This window comes from Pelobates fuscus, chromosome 3 (genome assembly GCF_036172605.1).
Source record: "Pelobates fuscus isolate aPelFus1 chromosome 3, aPelFus1.pri, whole genome shotgun sequence".
In the NCBI taxonomy this organism is placed as follows: Eukaryota; Metazoa; Chordata; class Amphibia; order Anura; family Pelobatidae; genus Pelobates; species Pelobates fuscus.
Genome location: NC_086319.1, coordinates 201,952,367 through 201,974,191, shown reverse-complemented (window position 1 = coordinate 201,974,191; position 21,825 = coordinate 201,952,367). Strand labels below are relative to the sequence as shown.

At 45.9% G+C, this 21,825-nt stretch overlaps 1 protein-coding gene and 1 pseudogene across 2 annotated transcripts in view; both read right to left on the bottom strand.

The window, feature by feature from the left end:
• Positions 1–21,825, bottom strand: part of MGAT4B (alpha-1,3-mannosyl-glycoprotein 4-beta-N-acetylglucosaminyltransferase B) — a 399,376-nt gene that overhangs the window by 107,479 nt on the left and 270,072 nt on the right. For both annotated transcript variants that reach the window (XR_010090437.1, XM_063447906.1), the window contains exon 9: positions 10,542–10,672. Coding sequence is in view for 1 of the 2 variants with exons in the window: in XM_063447906.1 (XP_063303976.1) it covers positions 10,542–10,672 (131 nt within the window). In the remaining variant the exon portion in view is untranslated. The remainder of the gene's footprint in view (positions 1–10,541; positions 10,673–21,825) is intronic.
• On the bottom strand, positions 18,759–19,536 carry LOC134603681 (ATP synthase subunit d, mitochondrial-like; annotated as a pseudogene).

Sequence of the window (21,825 nt, the reverse complement as noted above, 5' to 3'; positions counted from 1 at the left end):
CCGAACTTTCGAGAACTGTCTCATATGGGATTCAAGCTGTCTAGGCCTCCCGCACCTAAATATCCTTATCTCTGGGACGTAGATTTAGGGCTGCGTTTTTCTTCAAGGTTGACCAGATAATTCTGGCTTAACATTGAGACAGATTTTTGCGAAACTTATGATGCTGTTGTGCCTCATCTCCTTCTGACTCATTTTGGAAGTATGGATCTTTGATGTGGACAGTTTTTCCTTTTCCCCGGACAGCGTTTTCCTTTGTTTTACACGTCGGACGGGATCGGATTCTTCCTCCATTTTGTATCAGTTTTTTCTAGAAATTCCCGACTGTGCGTCATGGACACGCTTTTACAGTATGTCAAGGTTACGGCGCCCTTGGGGCCAACTTTGGTGTCATAGGTTAGACCACATAAGCTGATCTTGACTACGATTCTGGCCAGCTGGGTCTGCTGGCTTTTGTTTTTGGCTGGAATAGATTCCAGCTTCAGTGCACTCTCGGTTCGCTGAGCTGCGGGCACGTCATTACCGATACCATGCGATGCACGGATTGGTCACGGGAATCTTCTCTCTGTGTTTTATTTCAGACAATCCTATCACTCTTATTTCACTTTTTTAAATTGTCAGTGTTAAAACTGCAAATATGAAGCCGCCTGTCCTGTGACAAAATTGTAATTATGCTAATGTAATTAATCTTAATTTTAGTAATGACAGGAGGTGAATATTTCCCATCCTATTGTCTCTTCCCACCCAGGGATTTCTATATTGGGATATTTCTGTAATTTTTTTCTATTTTATTAGGATATTCTATGATCATTTATGGTGTTATTATATGTATTGTATGGTATTATCGTCTTCTAGTAGCTATATAGATTGTTATGGTTGTTTATATCGGCTAGGCATGACTGTTATATTTGATTTACATCTAACTAAAGTAGTAGATAGACAGTTATGGTATGTTAGACAAAATGTTTCTTTTCATGTGATCTGTGCTCTCTACATCTACTCTGCAATCTACGGCTGTTATGGACATTTCCACGGCTACAGTTTGGATTCATTGATCGTTATGTTTTAATGCAATTGTTTGATGTTTGGACTTTTCGTACATTTGGACCTTACCTTTATTTGTTCGCTACAAAGAAAGAGGAAGTGATGTGTGTGACAGGTCCTTTTGTATAACATTGAAGTGTTTTTTGACTGGTTGTTCTCTTATGACCTGTGCTGCTGGGAGTTTCAGCAAAGAGAGTTATGCAAATATTTACCTCCTGTCATTACTAAAATTAAGATTATAGGTACACTACTTTAGCATAATCTACAATTTTAGCTGTATAAATTGTTATTAGTAAGTCACCTAAAAATTCTCATAACAGCCCAGCCCAGCCCAGAACCCCCACTCACACACATACAAATAAAATGTCCCTCTTTGCCAGCTGTATGTCTATACAGCTGGCACAGTATTGCTTTAAAAGTAGTTGGTGTTCTATCCAGCTCTGTATTTAGTATAATTCATAACAGATAAAACATGAACTAACATACATCTACATTCATGTTTTTTTAATAGCTGTATTTAACTTTCTGCTAATGAAGCTGTACACACTTACCGAACATTATAAAGGCATCTCTCAGAAGAGGACTCTAGTATGAACAATAATATAGTTTATGTCTGTGATTTCTGGGTGTGAGGGTCAGTCTTATAATGCCAAGTATGTTTGCAAACTGCTACAGTTATTGCCAGATGTGCACACGAAGACCGTGACATGGAATCTCTTTACACCAAAACCTAGGCATATGTTTTTATGGTGGCTGTAGTGTCAATTAAACCAGCCATAATCTGTCATACAGGTTACATGATTTATTTATAAATTTATTCCACATTTAAGAAACACTATATATATATTTTACATGTTTAAAAAATATATATTAGACTGGGAGATATAGGCTAATGCCTGAGATAAAGAGGTGGGATATCAATTATACGTACATATTAATATTGGCCAGTTAGGATTTGAATTCACTGCCTGCAGGGATAAACTTTACATTACTTTAATTAATCTCAGATCTCTCCACTTTACTTCAAACATCAGAGTGCTGGTGTGGGGAGAAGATGAAAAAGTGACAAGAAAGTGTTTGCAAGCCTCAGCTTATCATTTCATCACACTGGCAGGCTTTCGCTTAAAGGTACATTGTCATACATTCATTTTAATATCTTGATATTAATTACCTTTGTTAAAAAAGTATTTCATTATTACTTTTTAATTCACGTATATTGACATTTTAAAGAAAGCATTAGCCTACATTTCCCACCCCTATTTTTTACAATCTTTATTTTTGCAGTGCAGAGTTAAACGTTTGTTGGTGACTAAAAATACGATCATAGTGGCAAAGAGTATGAGCAGGGCCGCCATCAGGGGGTGACAACCATGACGGTCTCTGCACCTATATATAGCGATGATCGCTATATATAGGTGCAGCCGCCACCCCCCCCCCCCCGGCTCCCTATGCTTGCAGAGGGGGCCCAGTGGACTGCAGCTGTACTTTACAGCATTTCCCTCGCTCTAACTCCCGCGAGACGTGCGGCCGTTAGAGCGTTGCCATAGGTTACCATGGCGGCGCGCACACCACATCTCGCGAGTTAGAGAGAGGGAAATGCTGTAAAGTACAGCTGCAGTCCGCTGGGCCCCCTCTGCAAGTATAGGGAGCTGGGGGGCCCCACCATGGAATCTTCCCCCTCCCTGAACCAAGTAAGAAACAGGGAGGGGGGAATAACATTTATTACATTACATGCATACACTACTTAACACACACACACACACACACACACACTCTGCATCCACTGCACCGACACACACACACTCTGCATCCACTGCACCGACACACACACACTCTGCATCCACTGCACCGACACACACACACTCTGCATCCACTGCACCGACACACACACACTCTGCATCCACTGCACCGACACACACACACTCTGCATCCACTGCACCGACACACACACACTCTGCATCCACTGCACCGACACACACACACTCTGCATCCACTGCACCGACACACACACACTCTGCATCCACTGCACCGACACACACACACTCTGCATCCACTGCACCGACACACACACTCTGCATCCACTGCACCGACACACACACTCTGCATCCACTGCACCGACACACACACACTCTGCATCCACTGCACCGACACACACACTCTGCATCCACTGCACCGACACACACACTCTGCATCCACTGCACCGACACACACACTCTGTATCCACTGCACCGACACACACACTCTGCATCCACTGCACCGACACACACACTCTGCATCCACACACACACTCTGCATCCACTGCACCGACACACACTCTGCATCCACTGCACCGACACACACTCTGCATCCACTGCACCAACACACACACTGCATCCACTGCACCGACACACACACTGCATCCACTGCACCGACACACACACTGCATCCACTGCACCGACACACACACTGCATCCACTACACTAACACACACACTGCATCCACAACACTAACACACACTCTGCATCCACGACACTGACACACACACTGCATCCACGACACTGACACACACACTCTGCATCCACTGCACCGACACACACACACTCTGCATCCACTGCACCGACACACACACACTCTGCATCCACTGCACCGACACACACACACTCTGCATCCACTGCACCGACACACACACACTCTGCATCCACTGCACCGACACACACACACTCTGCATCCACTGCACCGACACACACACACTCTGCATCCACTGCACCGACACACACACACTCTGCATCCACTGCACCGACACACACACACTCTGCATCCACTGCACCGACACACACACACTCTGCATCCACTGCACCGACACACACACTCTGCATCCACTGCACCGACACACACACTCTGCATCCACTGCACCGACACACACACACTCTGCATCCACTGCACCGACACACACACACTCTGCATCCACTGCACCGACACACACACTCTGCATCCACTGCACCGACACACACACTCTGCATCCACTGCACCGACACACACACTCTGTATCCACTGCACCGACACACACACTCTGCATCCACTGCACCGACACACACACTCTGCATCCACACACACACTCTGCATCCACTGCACCGACACACACTCTGCATCCACTGCACCGACACACACTCTGCATCCACTGCACCAACACACACACTGCATCCACTGCACCGACACACACACTGCATCCACTGCACCGACACACACACTGCATCCACTGCACCGACACACACACTGCATCCACTACACTAACACACACACTGCATCCACAACACTAACACACACTCTGCATCCACGACACTGACACACACACTGCATCCACGACACTGACACACACACTCTGCATCCACTGCACCGACACACACACTCTGCATCCACTGCACCGACACACACACTCTGCATCCACTGCACCGACACACACACTCTGCATCCACTGCACCGACACACACACTCTGCATCCACTGCACCGACACACACTCTGCATCCACTGCACCGACACACACTCTGCATCCACTGCACCGACACACACTCTGCATCCACTGCACCGACACACACACTGCATCCACTGCACCGACACACACACTGCATCCACTGCACCGACACACACTGCATCCACTGCACCGACACACACACTGCATCCACTGCACCGACACACACACTGCATCCACTACACTAACACACACACTGCATCCACAACACTAACACACACTCTGCATCCACTACACTAACACACACTCTGCATCCACTACACTAACACACACACTGCATCCACAAACCTTGTGCTTTGTTAGGGGCCCCAACATTTCTGGTGGCGGCCCTGAGTATGAGTGAGACATGGAAAACCCAAGTTAGAGGAACAAAAACATTTCAGCCTACAAGAAAGTGTTACAGACAGGTGCAAGTGATGGGAGGCAGAGGGAATTCTAGTGTTGGGAATACAAGTTTGTATTCCTAACACTATAGCATCCCTTAAAAAAATAATAAAGCAATCAATAGCAGCCTTGAATATCAATCCTAGAATATACTGGAACATACAAGTGCTGAGACTACAGGGGGAGCAAATAACAGCTGTTATTTAAGAATTTCCACTGCTGTGATTGGCTCCTGCAGCAATCCTGTGACAAAGGTAATTTTTTTTAAAGATATTGTTGGATTGCCTCAGTTGTGAGACTTCAGCTATAGTCTCAGGCATTCTGTAGAGAGTAATGTTTAGTAATAGGAGCAGTCACAAAGTGGTTAAACTATAATGCATCCAGTTCTCAACATGTGATCTTCAACGAGCCATTAATATGTTCAAAGGGAAGCTTCTAAAATAGCGTATTGTTGTCTACATGAGAAGCCTTTTTATATGGCTTGGAGCACAGAAAGATATAAGTGGCATGCAACAGATTTACCAAAGTATAAAAGGGTAGCATTTTCCACATTTGCGAATGGAACATTTTTGGGGAAGAGATGAGATTTAGAGATAATGCCAGGAAACATGTTTACGTAAAGTTTTGTTGAAGTCTGAGAAATAGTGGCGTGAGCCAACTTTCCAGAAAGCCTTTCTATGGCAAAATGTGATGCTCATGCCACAGGCACTCACATGGTTAATAAGGTATCAGAATGTGCTACAATTAGACTGATGGAAATCTGAAAGGCCTTCCAAGAAACATTTCCAACAGGCATCTTGAAAATATAATTAAACAAAAGGCATCAAATAAAACCAGCAAAGATGATCCAACCAAGGAATACTACAAATGCCTCTTTGTTAGCTATACCCAGTGAAAGATGACATTTAGTTTTCTGTATGCAACACAAAGAACATTCAACAGTTCAAGCAAAGCTTCTGGGAAACCTTTCTCTAATGGGATTTCAGATAAAGAGTAAGCAATGTAACACACTAACAGTGGCAAAAAGCGGCATCCCTATTTCCACTTGCATCACTTTTGCTGGGCAGATCAGACCTTAATTTCATCACCACTCACTGCTTTTTTGAAAGCCATCATGCCCTTTAAATCACACTTCCCATATCTGAAGAGTTATCCCATAATCCACATCGCCAGTCATTTGCTACAGTGAAATGGATTTTAATACATCTCAGTTTTTGCTTCCTATAAAGCCTCTTTATATGTTTAGCTGGGAAGCAAACTAAGCATAAAGATTTATTTTGCTACAGTCTATGCACTAACTGCGGCTACAAAGTGTTTGCTTTAACCTTGTAGATCAAATAGGCCATTGTTACTTTGGTATTTCTTTATGCACACATGCGTAGTATACTAATTGCCATTTTATATATACGATGCTCTCCCATTAAAGACTTTGGACTACAAACTGAGTAGTTTTATTATTGATTCTCTTGAGCGCTCGAACACCTAATAATACGGAGCCTCTGGTTATTTCTCTTGGATGATTGACCCATCATAAATTTCTATATCATGTATGAGTTTGTAAGTTGCACATTTCTAGCGCCAAAACTTATAATACAATATGAACATCTGGCGCCACTATAAATTGGAAAATAAAAGGTGAGAAGGAGGGAATCGGGTGCAAAAAACATCCACTGTGGGGATACTGAGGCCACAGGAAGTTGGGGAGAGGTAAAAAAAAATAATTTGACAGAGCCAATTTAAATATTTTATAAAGAAATCTTGCTCCAGAGATTAGCCCTTGCTCCTCCTAAATTTGCCACAAATGAGAGAAATCACTATTGTAAGCACATAAATCACATCACATGAAATCCAGGAGGTCTGGTGTAAAATACAAATACTTTTAAATATTTTAACTTTTATAGGATATATTTCAGGTTTAATGCACCGAATAATACTTTGTACTAGTCATGTGAAGGGCAGACTATTAATACAATGTGATGTTAGTGTACATCCTAATTCTAGCATTTGAGGTTAAATATCGCAACATCATGTTCAAAACTAGCCTATAAGGTCAATTCAAGGGGCTTTATACAAGAATTCTAAAAAATCAGGTGTAAATGTCAAATACAAATCACATTTAACACTTAATATGTCAGAGAGAAATTATAGTTTTATTATAAAGCATTAGGAACTTACATTCATCTTAGTGGGAAGCAAGACATTTACAATTCAGTGTGTGTCTATTTTTTTGCTGTAAGTCACCTTGTACTGCCAGACATGAACATTAATGCCAACAGACCTTTGGCATAAAGACAAGAATTTAACCACTGTGCCACTTTACTACTTTAGAAAAAATATAGATTGTAGTTTTAAACCTCTTGCACTGGATTATGTATGGTCAAGACAGTATATTTGGCTGTAGCAAAAATGTAGAATAAAAACGGATTCCGCATACCAATATGTGATATAAAATGTACACACAGACCATCTCCACATCCTTAACATCAATGTAAGAGAATGGCTTTATACTGAACTGTGGAACAGGTTTATTTTTTCTATTTTATCTTTAACCCCTTAAGGACACATGATGTGTGTGACATGTCATGATTCCCTTTTATTCCAGAAGTTTGGTCCTTAAGGGGTTAAAAAACAAAATAAAAAAAATAAATCAGGGGGGCGGAGCCTAGTAGCCAAGCCAAACTCCTCACTAAAAACGCCTGAATTAAGCTATATTTCTACATTAATCCCTAAAATTGCCTGCCTTTCAGCCTCCGAGAAAAGGGCTTACCACGGAGGCAACGTTTAACCCCTTAAGGACACATGACATGTGTGACATGTCATGATTCCCTTTTATTCCAGAAGTTTGGTCGAAGACATCCCGGGGACCGACCTGAGGCCTACAAGCGGCCTACTCAGATGGCACGAGGGAAGCGGCCGATCCCTCTGCTGACTGCAGCCAACCTACTTGGAGGTCTTCCTGGCACACTCTCTCCTCCCCCCCTCCCGGAGAGGGATATCCAGGCACACTGCTCATGACTCAACCTAGGCGTACCTGCACTGCTGGTCTTGCACTGCATAACATGGCGGATGCCACGTGCCAGCCAGAACGCAGTCCCCCATTGCCACCACTCCCGGAACGGCTGGGAGGAGAAGGCGGGAGACCCAACGCAAGCCTCAGTGGGTGAGTAACAGACCGCCAGCGTGAGTCAACTGACTAAACGGCGACAAACCCCAGGACTACCCACTAAAAAAACACCCTTCTCTCACGGAGATCACTACGCCTCCTGGGCGAAGACACCATGACAGAGGACCTCCGACTTCCGGACACAACCCAGCCTAGTACCTCTGCTTAAAGGTGCCTGGGCGCGAGGGGGGACCTCCCTATACTCATCTAACTGCCTCGGCAGAGGCTCCCAGCCACCGCAATTTTCACAGTCCCCACCAGGGACAACAAGCACACGATATGCTCACCACAAGACAGGGGACTTATGCCACTATGCACTCGGACTTCATCCCGGCTGGGAACTGGAAGAGCACCGACTACTACGCCGGACACCGACACTACGACAGATGGGGATCGGTTAAACCGCACAGCCTGGACTTCGCGTCACTTAAAATGGACGCTGCACACTATACCCAACACAATGTGTGCACCCAACTTATGCCTGCACCTGAGCTAGCCATCTTGCTAGCAAGCAATATATCTTAAGCCTGATTAGCAATGCTTTAATCTCTATCACTCATCTTATGTTATTTCATGTCATAACGCTCTATCTAACCCTGTATCTCACCCTTCCTGATAAGCAGAGAAGGAGAAAATCTTGGACAAGCGACATTAATATATGTTGATGCAAATGCTTATAATTAACCTTAAGTGTGATTCTGCTTGAATTATCTGAACCTTTAAGTTTAAAATCGAATCTCTTATCTTGACATAACCTTTCCAGTTCTAGTCTGATATTGATACAAAAATGTGCTGTGTAATCGCATGCCATGTCAAATCTTTTGTTCTTCATCAGCTTGCTATTGTTGTTGTGGCATTGCAAGATTACATGGTATTTGTCTTCACATGCACGAGAAAAATAAAGAATAAAAAAAATAAAAAAGAATAAAGCATATTTTGTTTAATGATTTACTAATAGGCCTCTAACCATCCATTTTCTAGAGGACAGTCCTGATTTTCACATCCTGCCTTGACTTAGAACTGTCCCCAACATTATGTTCAGGAAATTAGGAAACTGCAAAAAGTGCAAAAAGTCCTGAAGCAGTACTCCTGCCCCCTCCCACCAAAGTCCTAATTCACAGGATGCCGGAGTGTGGAGGTATGTACTAGTATTAACATACGTGTGTTCATTTACATGCGCACACATACACAAAATTAAAATAGATACACAAATGTGTATTTATTAGAGGCCCTAAAAATTGTTAGTGCCAAGTAAAAAAGTTACGAGAAAATAGCATTTACTAGTGTCTGCATCTAATCTGTTAATTGGCAAGTGTATGACAGGCATGTTCGCTAAATAATTGGAATTATACTCTAGATGAATAATTTATAGCAATAATGTAAACTAAATTGCAACACATTTAGTAGCAATTTGAAAACCACTTACATTTCTTTCAGATTGTTAGTGTAGTAAATCTCACAGATCTTAAAAAATTAATAAAACAACTTTCAAACATTTTCTCTCCGTTTGTGTGGCGTGTATGATAATACCCAGTACCAATAGTCCATTCAACTCCACTTGCCTAGTATCAGTAGTCTATTCACTCTTCCCTACAACAGTACCCCATTTACCCCCTCTAGGTCCAAATGGCAGTACACTCAGATTCCCCGTTAAGCCTTACGTCATACATAATTACAGTGCAAGCACATTATGGAGCAAACTCTGTGCAACTGTGCTTATTTCTGCTAGAAGCAACACTGGTCCTGGAGACTATGCCAGCTTTCTCGCCCAATGTGGTAGTTGCAATAATATGCCTCCTGAACTACCTAGCCAGACCTTAAAGGACCACTCTAGTGCCAGGAAAACATACTCGTTTTCCTGGCACTAGAGTACCCTGAGGGTGCCCCCACCCTCAGGGACCCCCTCCCGCCGGGCTCTGGAGAGAGGAAGGGGTTAAACTTACCTCTTTTTCCAGCGCCGGGCGGGGAGCTTTCCTCCTCCTCTCCATCTTGATCTCGACGTCATCGGCTGAATGCGCATGCGCGGCAGGAGCCGCGCTCGCATTCAGCCGGTCGCATAGGAAAGCATTTACAATGCTTTCCTATGGACGCTTGCGTGCTCTCACTGTGATTTTCACAGTGAGAATCACGCAAGCGCCTCGGCTGTCAGTGAGACAGCCACTAGAGGATTTGGAGGCTGGATTAACCCTCATTATAAACATAGCAGTTTCTCTGAAACTGCTATGTTTATAAAAAAAAGGGTTAATCCTAGAGGTACCTGGCACCCAGACCACTTCATTAAGCTGAAGTCGTCTGGGTGCCTAGAGTGGTCCTTTAATTTTGAACCCTGTTATGTCAGATATATTATGCCTGATTCACCCCTACAGTTATATATACACATACTTTTCTGTTTTTATAAATTATACTGTTGCAATATTTACATGAAGCTTAATAATTGCAGTACTCACAGCATCTTTCTCTGGATTGCAGACTTTTACCCACAGTATATGGTCCAATAGCCAGTCAATGGGTTTGTCCTTGTAGAACATGAGAATGAACTCAACGATTAAACTGAGATCCAGAGACTTGAATAACTTTCCTGGTAAAAGAAAAAAAAAAACACAAATAAATTTAAGGTTTGTAGTCAATGCTATTCCACTCAACGTTGTTTTCTCAAAACAATGGTTCAAGTAGGTACTCTGAAATACAAGAATAGGAAAGACCACATGGAAACTAAAACCTGTATAGAACTATTTGGTAATGAAGAAATAACCTGGATTGTACTAAAAGAGGGTTTAATAACCATTAATGCATATGTAATACATGTTTTAAAAGCAATGGAAAACAGATTTTGTTTTTGTTGAGCGGAAACTAAGGTGATTCACGGAGAAAATGAATCCATTTGAACTGAATACCCCTTTGAAGTACTACTATGGGTTGCTCTCCCCCTTTCTTTAGAGGGAAGACTTGAGAAGTCCGCACAATTTATCTTCTCCTACTCTCCCCTATAGTTCTCTTGTTATTTCTGTACAGGGCTTACCCCCCAATCTCAAGAGCAACCTGACACGCTCTCCCTGTGTAACTTTTTATTTGTAATTTTTTTTTTTAAATTTGTACCCCTTTGAAGTGTATCTGTCCCTTTTGAGCTTTTCATAGAAATATTATTAAAGGATGTACATGACATAAAGTAGAGACTATTTTGTTGTCATGTAAAGTTCAATCTTGGCATAAATTGTTTTCCACCATAATTTCCCATCAGTTGAATGCACCCATCCTGTGGGGATATTTAAAGCGGCACTGTCATGCCAAACTTACCTTTCCTCAATCTCTTCCTCTTCTCCCCCTCTCTCGGGATCTGTTCTTCTTTTCTTCCTGTATTCTTTAGTTTTCTTTAAAATCATAAGACAAAGTAGGGACTCTTTGTCTTATGGAGGATTCCTCCGCTTCCTCTAATGAATGAAACTCTGATCCTATTCATTGCCGCGGATGCATCTTGCAGCCGCTTAGTAGATAACTCCCTAATTCCCACGGTATCAGGGAACTATCTACTAAAAGGCTGAAAGACCTGAATTGGTCTTTCAGCCAAATTTACTAATACTAAGTAAAGATTACTTAGTATTAGTAAATAATATGCCCCTACTCGCTATACCGCAAGTAGGGGCATGTCTAGTAAGCAGTGAGCAGCCTGTGGCTGCTCACTGTAAAAAAAAAAAAAAAAAAAAACTAATAAACACTCCCCCCCCCCCCCCCCCCCCGAAGAAAGAAGAATTTAGAAAAAAGAAGACGTCAAATGGTAAGTTTAATTTTTTTTTTTTTACAGGTTAGTTATTTTATTCCCCCGTCACTATTTTTAGGGTGAGGGGGGTAGGTAGGGGATAGAATGTTTTGGGTGGGGGGGGGGGGGGGTGACTAGGGGCTTGGGACCCCTAGTCACCTTGATGGGGGGGGTTCATTTAGGGCCCCCACCCACCGCGCAGGGGTGGGGGCCAGGGGGGGAGGACAGTAGGTCCCCCCCTTATTGTTTTATTAGGGCCCCCACCCACCGCGCAGGGGTGGGGGCCGGGGGGAGGACAGTAGGTCCCCCCCCTTATTGTTTTATTATTAGGGCCCCCACCCACCGCGCAGGGGTGGGGGCCGGGGCGGAGGACAATAGGTGTCCCCCCTTATTGTTTTATTAGGGCCCCCACCCACCGCGCAGGGGTGGGGGCCAGGGGGGGAGGACAGTAGGCCCCCCCCTTATTGTTTTATTAGGGCCCCCACCCACTGCGCAGGGGTGGGGGCCGGGGGGGAGGACAATAGGTCCCCCCCCTTATTGTTTTATTAGGGCCCCCACCCACCGCGCAGGGGTGGGGGTCGGGGGGAGGACAGTAGGCCCCCCCTTATTGTTTTATTAGGGCCCCGACCCACCGCGCAGGGGTGGGGGCCGGGGGGGAGGACAGTAGGTCACCCCCCTTATTGTTTTATTAGGGCCCCCACCCACCGCGCAGGGGTGGGGGCCGGGGGGGAGGACAATAGGTCCCCCCCCTTAGTGTTTTATTAGGGCCCCCACCCACCGCGCAGGGGTGGGGGCCGGGGGGGAGGACAGTAGGCCCCCCCCTTATTGTTTTATTAGGGCCCCCACCCACCACGCAGGGGTGGGGGCCGGGGGGGGGGAGGACAGTAGGTCCCTCCCCCCTTATTGTTTTATTAGGGCCCGCACCCACCGCGCAGGGGTGGGGGCCAGGGGGGAGGACAGTAGGTCCCCCCCTTATTACCATTTTTTTTTTTTTTTACAGTGAGCAGCCACAGGCTGCTCACTGTTTAGTGGACATGCCCCTACTCGCGGTATAGCAAGAAGGGGCATTGGGGAGATTTTAATCTCCCTTGTGCTATTATGGGGGTCATATTGACCCCCATAGAGTGAGGGGGGGACCTGGGGGGCTTATGAAGTGGTGGGGAGCTCTGCTCCCTGCCGCTTCTATAGTTACATATTACAAGGAGGGAGCTGCATGCGGGTAGCTCCCTCCTTGTAATAAACTGAACGAACAAACTAACACTGATACTCAGTGTTAGTTTGTTCATCTGATTTTTTCTATTCATTCATTCGTCTGTCTGATGAATGAATGAATAGATGAAATTCCCGTTCGCATGTCCAGGTGTTTCACTGGGCATGTGCGGGAATCTCACAGTCTGTCTAGTGTGGGCAGATGACGTGTCCCACAGGGACTTCACCTACCCACACAAAGATGGCGGCGCCCTGAATCAAGATCGGGGCAGAAAATAAAGAATAAAAAAAGGTAATGTGGGGGGCTTAGGGGCATTTGGGGGTGACTAGGGGGTCGATTGGATGTAGTGGAGGCGGGAGGGTTTTTTAAAAAAAAAACGGGATTCAGCATGACAGTGCCGCTTTAAGACACTGGATGTAGCGTCCAGCATCTTTTGACAAAGTTAAACTTTGAGAAATGCCTCTAGTGGCTATCTGGGACATAGTCATTAGAGGCAGTGTTAACCCTGCAATGTTCTGCAACTGCTACAAACATCTCACTAAAAATGGCCCCAGCAGTGGGGTGGGGGGGGGGGGGCGTGGCCAACAGCTAATGGCACCAGACACGTTTTAACACAGCTCCGACAGATACCCGCACTTACCCGATATTTACCGCAGACACAAGCGTTGCTTCCAAACCTACGCCATCTCATCCCTTAGCTGAAGGTATGGCGCGCAACACACACAAAAAAAAAAAACGACGGCCGGAGGGTTCTGGATTGCCTGATATCAAGCTTTCTTTTGAAAGGCCAGCGGAGTGCTTGTGTCGCAAGATGACGCCCTCGGCGCAACGAGCAGCTGAAGCCTCAGAAGAGTCCCATGAGGACGAGGAGTCTCATGCCTCTAATAAATCCGTCCGAGTATACAGTGTGTCAGACACGGATGAGGAATCTTCCCCCTCTACAAAAGGGGATATTTGAAAACTCCTATTGGACCTGAGGCATGTGTGGAAATCAGACCTTAGGGAAGTCCAAAGGGAGATGGGGACTACCCAGCAGAGGCTCAATGCCGCAGAGGAGAGGGAAAAGGCAAGGGATGGTCAGATACAGATTACACAAAGCCAAATGGAAAGCCTCTCTCGCCAAGTACAGAAGCTGAGCAGAACAGTGGCTGTGTTGGAGTCAAAGCACAGAAGAAGGAATTTAAGGCTGAGAGGTGTCCCTGAGAGAGTTGGTGGAGAGGAACTACAGCACTTCACACAGAAGTTGGTTGCCACAATGGGCCTCAAAGGTGGTACTGACCCCTTGCCTCTGATATCGGCGTTTAGAGTCTGAAAAGCAGCGGCAGCCCCAGAAGGAGCACCCAAAGACACAATCATCGTCACTAAGGACGAGCCGTTATCATGACTGGCTCCAGGGCCCTGGGGATGCTCGGTGGCACTATCTAGTGACCTTCCGTTTACAGTCCTGGCAGAAAGAAGACAACTAGCTCCAGTTGAGAAACGGCTGGGAGATCACTCAGTCAGGTACCGCTGGGGAATCGAGGGCTTCCTCATGGTCACACAAGAGGATGCGATACTCACCTTGACCTCTGCAGACAACCCAGAGATCTTCCTCAATAGCTTAGGAGTGCCAGCTGAGCCGCCAACATCTACCGCACAAGTACCGGACAAAGCCAACTCACCAGTCAACCCTATAGAAGGGACATCGCAGCCCCAGGCTGCAAGAACTGGGTTTTAGGTCTGCAGGCTGCAATTCAAGCAGTAACCTTACTGCCAACACCAATTAGACAATGCCATATCCAACTTGAGTATCCTACACACGCTTGGTTTAGTCTCACCTCTCTATGTATCACACAGGCCTAGTTATGACCCCTACCCACCTTAGCTACTCAGAAGCTTTCACCAAGCAGAGTGACAGAAATCACTTGCCCCTTGAATGCTAAGCAGCAACAGCAAAAGTGAACATTGCCCCAAAAGTGCAGATGACCGATACGTTGCACTCTACTACTACACGTATAGTCACGCAATGTGCTCCTTGCGACAGTATGTTTTCATTTACATAAAATACAAACATAAAAAAAAAAAATGGCCCCAGCAGACAGATACTTAGGTGTGGCGGAACCAACTTCGCCACTGTGAACTGGAGAAGCCTGGTTGCCCGCCTGCTGCCTTTGGACTATGGACCAGACTTTATGGGAATGTGATACCCCAGATAGCTATACCATGGAGCCTATTCATATAATGAAAGACTATGGGAAAGACTTTAGCTCCATGGCAATTGTACTGTGTGAATAGGTTCTGCGCGCTATTCGGTAGTTTTGTGCGCTCAGATCCCAGCTATCTGGGGATATGTGAAATGTCTGTGTGTTATGGTTAAAAAGTAACTTTCTGTATTTTAAAGTGTTTTATGTCTTTCTGTAACCATGTGGTTAATGGAGTCTGTCTCTGTGCTGGAGATAATTAGATTACTTCTCCAGCACAGAGAAGGCTCTGTAAAAAACAGTCTGAGCTGGAAAGCTAGGGGTTTTAAAAGATACTTTACTAACTTTTGAACCCCTGGTCTGATCCATGCCATTTTTAATATGTTGTTCCCCTGAATGGATTGATTGTGGATATGTATTTTTTATGTGAATGTGATGTATGGTTTTAGAGTTAGGAAAGTTGTGTAAAAGTATATTTTGTTTACATTTTTTTTTTTTTTTTTTTTATTCTTTATTTTTGTTCGTGCATAAGGTTAACATGTGAATTTGCACTGCCACAATAGCTGGTGCACTCAAGTTTGCAAACACGCTTAGTTACATGGCATTAATAACATTGCACTTTTTAGTAGTTATATAAAACAGGATAATTTCTCACGCTTATAAATACAAGTTAAAGTAGTAGTTTGATTCACAGATATGTGTCGCTGCATAGTCACGTTAAGTCTAACGGTCAAGCTGAGGCATTGCAGTACAGAGCTTGGTGTTATACTGTTAGCTTTGCGGTGGATTATACCGTGTTATGCCCTTGGTACAGTCTATGCTATGAGTAGACAGTGGCACAGGAGAATTGCACATTTTAGTTGTATAAACACATATGTAACTTGTCTGCTATGTCCGATATTTGAGTAGTTCTGGTAGAAAGATTAGTGAGACATGGTGTACTAGTGAAATATTTTACGTAATGCAAGTTAAGTGGAACAGGTTTGTAACACGTGGAGTCTATCTGTAGTGTCTTAGCAGTAACTTGTATAATAGCTTTAACGTGTGTAAAGGTTTGAGACATGTGCATGAGTGTTTCAGGCAGATTATAACATTTTAAGATTAACAGTAAAAGCCTTATGTCTCTGTTCTGCGCCTCCATCGTTGTGCTGCCTTAAGACATCATATAGTAAAACACTGCTTCGGGACATTTGCTAGTGTCATTGCTGCCACAAGTGTTCATAGGATATGCTAGCATGCAACTGGAATATCTTTAACCTAGTACTTTTAAGTAACTAGAAAATTCACAGGATTAGCACCCCAGGCATGGGATGTGATCAGGTCAAAATGTACAACTCTAGCTTTACTAACCTGTGACAGTCAGAAAGAGTATGTGCTAGGTAAGTGGGTCTGGTTTATGCGATATGCATAGCTTTTAGTAGTAAAAGGAAAGGCGCAAACCAAAAACAATATAAGTAAAATATAAATGAAAAAACAGTTCTAAGGTATTAACCCCTAGACGTGCGGTCGGACTGTGCGGTGTATAATTTCTGAGTGGTACCAGTCCCCGTGGCAGTTCACAGCAGTCAGCCTATGCCCATTCTGGAGGTCTGGGGTATCAGCCGGAGGTGTAAGTGCAGCAGTTGCGATGCCAAGTGCCGCTTCCATTCCTCTGCAGGAGGTTTGAGGCAAATCCCCTTGGATTTTCCAGCAGGGTCGACGCCTCCGCGTGCTGGCTTGGAGTCTTGGGTATTCCGGGTAGTTAACCTGCTTGGGAGAATGGTGGGTTGCTGCCGGCTTTAATCGCCGTCTACAAGTTTTCTGCTTGTGTTGTTGGTGCGCTGGGGAGTGACCCCTGGCGGCCTGCGGCCTGAAAGGGTAGGTAGGGCGCAGAGCGTCTGCTTGTGGTAGAGCAGTGCCCGCCAGAATTCCGCCCTTCTGTCGCATTTGAGTCCCCTGAGCTTCAGCTTGGTGTCTTGGTGGGGGCGATGCCATGCGAGCCTCTAGGTTTGCCCAGACGTTTTGGAAGTGGATCTCCAGTCTCCGCAGGCAAGTGTCTACAGCGTTATTGTGATTCTGCGTGGTCGGTGTCGGCATAGGCCCAGGCAGGAGGTCCTCAGCCATTTTTGTGTAACAAGAGACACAAGGTGTCCTCAGAGTTGTGCGATACACAGTGCGGACCGGGATGACCCCCGCCGGTCCAAAGGGGGGGGGGAAAGGATACAGATTCAGCCCTGCTCGTGGGAATCCACTAAGGAGGTCGGCCGTCACTCCCAGCAGAGACCGCACTAGGCCGCAGGTATTCAGGCTCAAAACTCAGTTGCCGGAGTGTATCATCAGACTCCCGAGGTGCTCTAGAGTAGCTTAGGTGAGTTCAGGAATCATTTGCACCCCGGAATCGATAGTTTTCTCGAGAATTAGGCGATCATCTTGAGGAGCCTTCTTCCCTTGCGGCTATTCAGCATGGCGTCCAAGCCCCGCCCCCGTAAAAGTATATTTTAAACTGTATGCATAATGGGATTATGTGTCACACTAAGGGGAGGGGATGTGTGGGAGGTAACATCTATGTCATTGGTTCTTTTATGCCTCCCCCTGGGTGTGGCCTGAATGTGTGAGTTGGAAATAAAAGCCAGGCTGGATGAGCCAGTCCTGAGTTCCTGTTTAACCCTCAAAATGAAGTGTCGTCTCGTTCTTGGGGGGAATTGGATTGTAAGCTCACTGCCAGGAGTGTAAGCGGATTGTATGCTTTTCTTGTTCAGCTGTTCCAGTTCGGAGTGTTATCTTCTATCCAGTTCGGGAGTTTGGTGTTCTGCAGTAGCTGTGCCTGTCTCTCAAAAAGGGGATTATCGCCTAAACGATTTTTATCCCCTTTTGAGCAAAACGGTCCGTTACATTAGGGTTCTCTGGTGTCATCAGGGATTGAACCCTGCACACACAAATTATGCAGGGAGTTTTATGTGGCCTTACAGGCATTTAAGCCCACTTTATGTAGGACGGCATAGAACGCCCTAACGTCGTTAAGGGGACAGGAACACTGCACCCAGACTACTTCAATGAGACAAAGTAGTCTAGGTGCGTATAGTATCCCCTAAAATTATAACATTAATATAAACAAATCAATTTGTATTAATACAGCTTAGCCGGCCCATCGGTGTATGAGGACACAAACCTGCAGGGGCTCCTTGATTATTACTTTTTAATGGCTGCACAATGAAGACTGAGAAAGCCCCGGATTTAGTGTTATCTTTGTAATTAACCCATATAATGCCCTGCACACAAGCAGTGTCTAAGAACTGCAGTATATGGATGAGAAACACTATGAAAGAACTGTTTTTTAGTTGAATCCAGCTATATGTTTTTACACAATACCAGGCTTTGTATTTCAATTTTATTAAGATTTGCAGTTTACATTCTTTGTCTAGTGTATAGAGGGAGGTGTGTGTGGTGCGGTGTGGTGTGGTGTGTGTGGGTTTTTTTTTTTTTAAACAGAGGAATTATTAGATTTTATTTAGCCATTAAGGTTTTTGTTTTTTATAATATTTTACCATTCACTAATTGGCCTGTGGGGCCAGTACACATTTTTCTTTGTCCAGTTTGGTTTCTGGGAATGCTTCATGTAAGTCGTCAATCATGGTCATCTGGTCAAAGAGGTCCATGTTTTGGAATTTCTCTAACTCTTTCTCATATAAGAAACCCTAGCTTTTGATTCCTGGATGTAGTTTGCAGCACTTTTTGTAGCATCCTGCTCCAGGGCATTTATCTTGTCTGTGTGGGTATCCTTCAGCTTTGGGATGCACCAAACGTTTTTACAAATTTGTCCACAATGCCTGCCTTGTCAATTGCGGTACAATAATGTGCCCAGTCAATGGTTGGAAACTTTTTTGGAAGGGATGTCAGCTTGGGTGTTGAGGGTGTTGAACATTGCTTTTTGATTTGGGATACCCTCTCTGCAAATGCCAGTCTATAGCTTTAACAGCAAATCTGCGTTATGTTCTTGCCTTATCCACCGACCTCCAGATAGCCGTGTGCCTGCAATGGTTTTCTTGTGCTCTCTCTCACAATTGTCTGTACACATTCAATATTTTTCATTGTCAGATGAAAGCTACATTTATTCCCACTTGGTGGTCTGACTATTTATTAGATACCTTATTAAAGTGTGGATGATAAGTTGCGTAAAATTTTCAGAAAATTTCTAGTATAATTTGTTAAACCCTTAAGGACTTCATGCAGGGCTTTAATGCTCAGGGAGAGCATATACCCTCTTAGCTTTAAGGTACTTGTAGGCAGTGGTGGGATTCAGCTGGTTCTCACCGGTTCATGCAAACGTGTTACTAAAATGATTAACCGAGGGCTGACACCAGGAGGGGGCCCGGAGGCTTGCCCTGTATGCAGCCGGGAGCGGGGCCCCTCTGTGTAGTCTGCCACTGCCTCCGATCTGCAGCTCCGCCGGGTGAAGAGCGGCAGACCATGGAGTAGAGATCTCGCGATCTCCAGCAAAACACAGCATTGACACGGGTTACCACGGCAACGCTGTGACACCTCAAGTGCCGGAGATCTAGGGAATGGATCACACACAAAAAAGGTGTTTAAGCCACAGCCTCCCCACATGCCCCTTACCCACACTACTACTTCCCACATAGTCACCACCACTGTCACAACTTCCCATACTGTCACCATCCCCTCAATTGTCAACACTTCCCACACTGTCACCATCCTCCCATTGCCACCACCACCCCACTGAACAATCTCCCTGTTGTCACCACCACCACCGTCATCATCTCCCCCCACTGTCCCCCTCCCATACACACTGTCACCCACATACTATCACGATCCCACACACGGCCCCCCTCCCACCTCTTCCTACACTGTCACCTTTCAACACACAGTCACCATCCCCTCAGATTATAACTTCCCACACTGTCACCATCCCCCCACACTGCCACCGTTCACACACATACTTCCTCCTCACTGTCACCTTACCCTTATACTACCATTACCACCACTAACACACCATTCCCACACACACTGTCCCCCTCACACTGTCACCATCCCACACACACTGTCTGTCATCTTCCCTACACCCTCCCCCACACACTCTGTCGTCCTCACTGGAGGCGGAGATAGGGCACAGAGATGCTGGTGGCGAAAAATGGCACAGGGAGGCAAAGGGAAGAAAGATGGCACAACGAGGCAAAGGGCAGTGAGATGGCATAAAGAGGCAAATGGCAGAGATATGGCACAGAGTGGCACAGAGATGCTGGTGGCAGTGAGATGCTGGTGGCAGAAAAATGGCACAGGCAGGACTAAGAGGCTGGGGGCAGGGAGATGGCACAAAGAGGCTGGTGGCAGGGAGATGGCACAAAGAGGCTGGTGGCAGGGAGATGGCACAGAGAGGCTGGTGGCAGGGAGATGGACAGAGAGGCTGGTGGCAGGGAGATGGCACAGAGAGGCTGGTGGCAGGGAGATGGCACAGAGAGATGGCACAGAGAGGCTGGTGGCAGGGAGATGGCACTGGCAGGTTGTTTGGGTGCACATGGCACTAGCAGATGTTTTGGAGCCACACGTGGCTCATTGGCATGATATATAAAGTTTAAGAATGTACTGCTCTTTGGCATGACACTCAGGATGTGTGCATTTACTGCTCATTGGCATGATATACAAGGTTTATGCATGTACTGCATTAATAGAATTACCCTGTCGCCCATGTGTTTTTGCCAAACAGGGCATGTGTGTGTGTGCGCGTGCATGACTTGGGTCCCAGGCAGCACATTGTCTTGGGCCAACCCTGTGGAGTTGGAAACATGAAAAGTCAGAACTGGGGGGCGGAGCTTGACTCCAAGCGGACCAGACGTACCTGCCAAGAGCTCCTGGGTCTGGGGCCAAGATTCGGGGTGTACTGCCCGCCCACTTGGTGACACTGGCTGCAAACAGCAATCACCCTGACCGGAGGACACCACTGCACCCGGGGATACCCGACTCGAGGTTCCCCAAGCTTGCGCTGTCCACATCGAGGCTTGCGGGCTAAACCAGTGGGAGCCGTGGAGAGACTGTCGCTTTCCCGGTTCTCTGGCTAGCGGAGGGACGCTCACACATCGCTAGTGCCCCCCCCCCCCCCCCCCTTGGGACCGGGGGGATATCCCGGTCCTCCACAGAGTACTCGCCTAAACGCTGCTGGGAAGCAGGGGGCATTCGGCAACAAAAACTTCCTGAGTTGGCCGCACGAGGCACACAAGTAAAGATGGCCGCCGACATGACTTACATGACATGGGCCCACCTTGAAGAGCGCATCGACAAAGCCTTTAAAATCCTGTGGTCTCAATTACGCGCTGCAATCAAGAGGCAACCGAAACGAGACTTACCTCCACAGACATCAGCAACACGGCCAGCCTTGGCCAGCACACTCACAGTGCAGCCGGCTCAATGGAGGGGAGGAAAGAGGAAGACGGCGCTTCCACTCTACAGACGCCACTCCAAGATCTGCCGCCACCCACCTAAACCTCAGCCCACATGGGGACATATACCCAGGCATTTCTCACAAATCCAGGTACTCTATACGCTCCACGACAATGCCAGCTACAAGCAGGAGGGTCCCAGGATTCCATCCAAAT